Source organism: Mus caroli, chromosome 13, assembly GCF_900094665.2.
Source record: "Mus caroli chromosome 13, CAROLI_EIJ_v1.1, whole genome shotgun sequence".
Lineage (NCBI taxonomy): Eukaryota > Metazoa > Chordata > Mammalia > Rodentia > Muridae > Mus > Mus caroli.
This window is the reverse complement of record NC_034582.1, coordinates 69,008,907-69,016,120: the sequence shown is the minus strand read 5'-3', so window position 1 is coordinate 69,016,120 and position 7,214 is coordinate 69,008,907. Positions and strand designations below refer to the sequence as shown.

At 39.8% G+C, this 7,214-nt stretch overlaps 1 protein-coding gene across 1 annotated transcript; it reads right to left on the bottom strand.

The window, feature by feature from the left end:
• Positions 1-7,163, bottom strand: Ccdc127 (coiled-coil domain containing 127). The gene is made up of 3 exons (XM_021180801.2): positions 7,078-7,163; positions 4,526-4,656; positions 1-1,199 (listed from the first exon to the last, which is right to left on the bottom strand). The coding sequence occupies exons 2-3, from the start codon at positions 4,644-4,646 to the stop codon at positions 538-540; spliced, it is 783 nt and encodes a 260-aa protein (XP_021036460.1). The 5' UTR covers positions 4,647-4,656; positions 7,078-7,163; the 3' UTR covers positions 1-537.
• Between the last annotated feature and the right edge of the window lie 51 nt (positions 7,164-7,214).

Here is a 7,214-nt window from a genome sequence, read left to right as displayed (position 1 = left end):
TGCTAATAAATAACATGCTTATTAAATACAGGACCAGCTCAATTCTAAATATTCACTGGGGTACCAGCTGGGCATAAGAAATTTGTTTTTTTTGTTTTTTTTTTTTTTTTTGGTGGTGGTGGGGTGTTCCAAACAAGATAAATTTTGGTACTATAACTTCTATATTACTCAACAACTCCTACATGAAATCAGGAAAGGGAAAGGGAGTAGAGAGGTAAAAACTGACAGAACATTTCTCAGAGTAAGAATATTGTATTTTTTTCCTTAGAACTAAAATAGTTGTACTTGTTTTGCTAAATATTAGCAGCTCAAAAATGTTTCAAAAAAAGTACCTCTAATAGCTGCATAGCATCATAGAAAAACATTACCTGCTAAGGCCCTACTGCACGGCTCGAAGGGAGGAAAGACTTGAGTTCTCACACGAGCAGCTCAACTGGGCCACTTTTGGTGGCAAAGGAACAGAGTAAATATCAGAGACCCCAGACTGCAGACGGCCATGGGGAGAGACTCCCTCTGGCCTTGAGTCTCATTACATTCTTATTTTTCTAATATGACCTTCTCTACTTTCTTAAATTTTTTAAGTTCGACAAGTAGTTCCCAATATTTAAGATACATCCACATGAGCTTCCCATTTTGACGTTTGTTGGTGTTCCAGACCTCTCCACAATGCTTATCATGCTTAAATATGTCAGATAAGCCAGCTGCCATTTCTAGGTCAGCAGCCACTGGATCAACAGATGTGCGCACCAGTAAGCTCTTCTCCAGCTCTAGTCGTGCACTCCGGGGGATGATCAGGCTGCAATAGATATTTTGGCGTTCCTCGAGAGCTTCTCCCACCTCTTTCAGCACAACCTGGGCTCTCCTCTGCCAGTCATCCTCTTCTTGCAGGCAGCTCAAATAGACATTTCTCAGAGGCTGGAGCCGGCTTTTTTCTTGCTTTATCTGAGCCCGTTCCTGTTCGAGAAGTTTCTTTTCTTCTGCCAACTTACGCCCCTGCGAGATGAGGGCTTCTCGAAAACTACTTGTTCTATTTTGTTCTTTTTCCAGTTCCAAAGACAGCTGAGCCACAGCGCGCCGGTGTTCTGAGATCACGGCATGGTATTTGGCTTCAAGATCCTGCTGGAAAGCAGCTGTTCTCTGATGATATGCTTTTCTTGCTTTTTCTATCTCTTTCTGGGATTCCCTAGACCAAATCCAACCTGACACAAATAAAAGAGATGAGGAAGACACATGAAGAGACATAACTAAAATCCTATGACTACTTAAAGAAAATACATAATACAGTAATGACAGTATTTCAGTAAAAGCCTAAAAATTCAAAGGTGCCAAGACATTAAAACTTTGTAGATAACAAAATTGGCAAAGTTCTTATCCAAAACTCAGACCAGTGCTGGGCACTTAAAGCAGCACATACGACGGTCCTCTCCTAGTGTCTAATATTCATGGCTGGAAAAATTTACCACTGTTTTCTTTATCTATGTGCTCTGCCACAGTGCTCCATGACTTATTGCCAATGTTTTAAAAATTAATATAGATGGGCTTCAAATATTGCTGGAAGCCCAGCTATCATCTGTCTATAGCTTAATCCTGGTGGGTTTGCTGCTAGGTGAAGAAGTTCAACCTTAGGTTGGACTCAGTAGCAAGTGTTTGTAATCCCAGGACTTGGTAGGAAAAAAAAAAATCGTACCAAAGCAGATTTAGTGTTATCTGAGGAAGACTTTAAAACAGCCACATAACTTCAAACCTACAATTAAATAACATTCTGAACCAATAGGTTCCCAGATAAGTGGTTATCAGGTTTCAGAGGAAAGTGTGGCTATGAAGTAACAGGTGTCCCTTCAAAATGTGATGTTATCTTGACAAACACAAGACCCTGAGTCCCATGGTGAGTCTGCATGAAGTAACCACTAGGAGAACTGAGTAAATAATATTATCTCTCTGTGTCGCTTTTCAATTTTAAGTGATCTACAATGGTCTCAAAACTGTCTCTTTTGACTAAACTGAGTTGTACTAAATGATTAAGCTTGCTATACCAGACACTTCACTTTTTAGATCTAAGACAGTTTCTTTACTACGTAAGAGAAGAAAAGGTAAGAGAGAGAGAGAGGGATGAGAGAGGAAGGGGAAAATGAACAGACAGCTAGGGAATGAGAAGGCACAGCAGAGACAAGGAGGTATAAGCTTGCCAAAAAAACCAAACAGTTTTCAAAGTAAGTACAACTTTACCAGTTTCTGAGTTGTATTAAAAGTTATAAGATTTGGGGCTATGGATGTAGCTCAGTGATAAGAGTTCTTGTCTAGCATATACAAAGTTCCTAGCTTGATCATCAAAACCATGAAAGAAAGAAAGAAAGAAAGAAAGGAGGGAAGGGGGAAGGAAGGGAATAAAGGAAGAAGCAGGGGTGAGGGATTGGTTGTGAAATTTAAATCCTCAGAATAAAAGTCGATTCTTCTCATCCCTCAGTGGTTGTCAGTCAAGTAAGGTATTTATCTGCTGTTACTTCAGGATCCTGATTAAGGCCAGTTGATCTTTGCAGGTTGCAATACACCTTCTCAAACATGTAGTAACTTACTTGTAGGAAATCCTTATAAGAATGCAAAGTTAAAACTTTACCTCTGATTTAGGCTGTCCTGGCATACACCTATAATGTCGACAATTGAGAAACTGAGGCATGGAGATTGTGAATTTGAGGCCAGTATTGTGAGACCCCGATTTAAAGTAACAAAAACTCAACAGTTATCCCTGAATACATTATTTAACCAGGATAATCAACACAAAAACATAAAACGTTCTTCAATCCTTCTCAATACAAAACTTATCAACTTGAACATACATAAAGGAAAAGCATGAATTTGGGAGTTATGAGTTGGTTTTAAAGCTACACATAAGTCTGAAAAATTCATGGACCATGACAGGGCCTCTCATAGTCTCAAAGCTGACTCACTCACTCAAACTGACTAACACCGCTGATGAATGAGAATCCTCTTATAAGAGTTATGTGATTTTAAGGTTTCCAAGCTACTCAAAGAACCCCAGCAATAGATGTCTTTTATGCTAAATGGTGCACTGAGAGAGGAAGACAGGAAGGAGTCTTTAGATGGCACCATCTGGAATGGTCCTGGACTGGTTGCAGGAAATGCTCAGATCCCCCTGTACTGGCTACTTGTGTGTCAACTTGACACAGGCTGGAGTTATCACAGAGAAAGGAGCTTCAGTTGGGGAAATGCTTCCATAAGATCCAGCTGTGGGGCATTTTCTCAATTAGTGATCAAGAATGAAGGGCCCCTAGTGGGTGGTACCATCCCTGGGCTGGTAGTCTTGGATTCTATAAGAGAGCAGGCTGAGCAAGCCAGGGGAAGTAAGCCAGTAAAGAACATCCCTCCATGGCCTCTGCATCAGCTCCTGCTTCCTGACCTGCTTGAGTTCCAATCCTGACTTCCTTTGGTAATGAACAGCGGTTTGTAGGTGTGAGCTGAATAAACCCTTTCCTCCCTAACTTGCTTCTTGGTCATGATGTTTATGCAGGAATAGAAAACTAAGACACTCCCCACTTTCTCCATGGCAAACTTCTGAACTGAGAATTTCGGGCACATAAAAAGCTACTGAACAGGAATGATCACTACACATATAGGACAGTATTTGCTTTAGATTTACTGAATCATCAGTTCTCATATTCTTAGATGACAACCAAGACCACAAGACATGAAGTAATATAAGCCAGTACTACATCAGTGATGTGTCCCCATCACAGGTAAAGATATACTTCACTTGAGACATGCCTCCCACACTACACTGTGACTTCTTGAAATCACATAGGATGCAATGCTGTGGAGCACATACAGCTGAAAATTATTTTCTGGACTAAAATGTATATAGATGATAAAATCATAATAGCCATACTCTTTCTTTATATAGTTAGTATCTTTTTCATTTTCTTCAAGGTATAGCTCAGAGAGAGAGAGAGAGAGAGAGAGAGAGAGAGAGGAAGAAAGAGCGAGAGAGGAAAGAGAGAGAGGAAAGAGGAGAGAGAGAAAGAGCGAGCGAGCGAGCGCACATACATATATGACTGGTAAGAGTCTCAGTGGTGTTTACTTAGTTTAAATGTGAGGATTTCTAGCCTGTAGAGTAGTTTCCCCTCCCCCCCTCCTTGGGCAAGCTTGCCCAAATACCGACTTTAAATATACTAAACATATATCCTAACTGGCTTTCTTTCAGGTCAGGTTTTCTGTAGGTCCCAAGGAAGGCAATTAAGGCAAAGAAGTCCCCTTAGAACACTGAAGCAATGGGAGAGAGCTAAAGCTTATTAAAACCTAACCTACACCAAATGTTTCTGCATTATTTAATCCTCACAATGTATTGAGGCAGGTGAAGCTACCTTCTAGGAATAGGTAAACTGAGGATCAGAAAGGCTAACTCTGTCGCAGAGTCACTGTATAGGATAAAACCACACTGTATTGGCCAAGTCCTAAAGACAGCAACCCGGGTACTCCTGGCATAATTTTGGACCAGAAAACCATAACTTACGAAATGCTGCCAATCCGAGCATTGGCACCAATAGGGCATAATTCCACTTGCTTCCATCACCCCCATCAGCCCTGGCATTGGGCCTGATATTCCAATTTGGGGGGTCGTTTAAGTTATTCATGGAGCTATACCTTGAAGAAAATGAAAAAGATATTAACTATATAAAAGAGCATGGCTATTATGATTATATCATCTATATACATTATTTTAGTCAAGAAAATATTTTTCAGCTGTATGTGCTGCACAGCATCGCATCCTATGTGATTTCAAGAAGTCACAGTGTTGTGTGGGAGGCATGTCTCAAGTGATGTACAAGTAGAATGTAGTGATTTCTCCCTTCATGTTTAGATGTGTGGTTGTTGTAATGATTATTATCTTGTGTGCCAACATGACCAAAACAAGGCATCTCAGCATGCCCAGCTAATTGGTTAGACATCATTCGAGGAGTGCCTGAGAAGGGTTTCTTTATGATTGGTAAGCATTTGGGTGCCTATACTGATTATTTATAATAAATCAAATGTCATTTTACTGCACACATACCATCACAAACCCTAAAAAAATTACAGTTGACAATGAGCTACACATAAAGCAGTTCCACGTCAATATTGCTTAATGTCAGAGCAGGCTCAGCTCACTTTTGGATTTACATAAAATTGGAATCCCCTATCAATACATTTCTCAGAATCTGTCTCCACTGTTAACTAAGTGATGCATGACTGTACATGTTTCTTATTGGTTGTCTCTGTAAAACTTTAATACAGTTGTACAGAGATAACAATAAAACAATAAAAGTGAATCTACAATAGACATTCACTTTATATGACCTAGGGTTTAAAGAATGAGCAGTTTTCTACAGACAAAAATCAAAGAAAAGCTTTTTACATGCGTGTCATGATCAGGATTACAGAAATCCCTTGCTTCATATTAGGGTATAACTCACAAACTAGGCTGGAGACCAATATTACTATAAATTTACTAGTTTACAAACTACCCATACTAGCCAGGCATGTTGGTGCATGCTTTTAATCTCAGAATTCAAGTTGGCAGAGGCAGGCTGATCTCTTTGAGTTTGAAGATAGTCTAGTCTACATAGTGAGTTCTAGGACAGCCAGGTCTATACAGAGAGTCTCTGTCTCAAATAAATAAAAATAAAATAAAAAGTACCCATATTAGATGGGTGTTTTCATACTGTCAAGTCATAAAAACATTCAGCTTGCTTATATGTACAAATACAATAAACACAAAATAGTTAACCAAGATGCATGTAAGAAATACGTAATTCAACCCCAATTTTGAAAGTTTTAGTGTTTTTAACAAACCTTGTTTAACATGTAAAGATGCACAATAATGAACAACAAATATATAACCATAATACATGGCTCAGAATGTAATGGTTTATAGGAACTATAGAATTAATAAGTACGGTAGATGCCTAATTTAGAAATATGTATATATATATATATATATATATGCACACACACACATACACACACTAAAAGCCGGCAACTTTCAAAAACCTCCTACTATGTATAGCCACCCATCAGATATCTGATGGGGAGCCTCATCTGTTACCAAAAGCCTTGAAGACAGCCAAGGCTCCCATATAAAATGCTGTATTTGATTATAATCTGCTCAATACTTTAGACTATCTCTAAATCACCGATACCTAATAAGGTATAAAGGCACTTAAGTAGTTGATATGTTTTATTTTCCCCCTTGTTAAAAAAAAAAGTCTGTACATACTCAGAACAGACACATTTTCCCCAAATATATTTTATCTGCAGTTGGTTGAACCCACCAATGCAGAACCCTTGTAGGGGGTAAGCTGTCATATTTATTTCCTCTGTACCAACAACATCCATTTTGGGGTTATAAAGTTCAAGGAAATAATTCATAAGGCCTTGTGCATGAATATATTCCATATTTCCTTATTTATTAATTAAAAAACAAAGAAATAAAGTGGGAACGGTTCATTGTAAACTTAAACAATTCAAAATAATGGTCATAAAGATCTGTGTGCCAAGAGGAAGACCTTAATTAATATTAACTGAAAATTCAGGAAACAATTACGATTATTGGTTTACTTTTTATGGTATTTAATTCCACCGAACATTTCAGCTATACTCACTCGAAAAATAGAAAAACTATCTGAAACTGATCAAATGAGAGCGCGTTTGCAATAAGGGATGGTAGCCACCATCTAAGCAGCTTTCAGGATGACAACAGACCGGGCCTCCAGCTTCCCAGCTGCTGTAACGAAGACGAAAGCTTTGGATATAGTTTCTAGTTCATATCCTGGCTTCTACGTAGCCCAGTGCAGCTAGCTGCTCCTTGTCCAGCCACCAAGAGATCATTCCTACCCACTCTAGAAGCCCAGGGCAGTATCTCCTCTCATTAGTTGAGATTCAAGCGCTCAACAAAATGGGCTCTTATGGAGCTTGCGATCTCCGCCCCAGGACCGTACTTCCATCTCTCCAGATCATCCGACCCTCTCTGGGCAAACAAGAAGAGCCCCCCGAGAAGCACTTTAAAGACATTGGCACCTCACTTACCCCTGGAGCAGAGCCCATGAGCGTTGCTGCCACCCTACCTCAGACGTGCTGCCACCGCCGCGTTTACAGAGCGCAGGCGCACCACCACTCACGCGAGCAAGGAGGGGCGTGTTGCGCAGGCGCAGAATCTTCCAAGC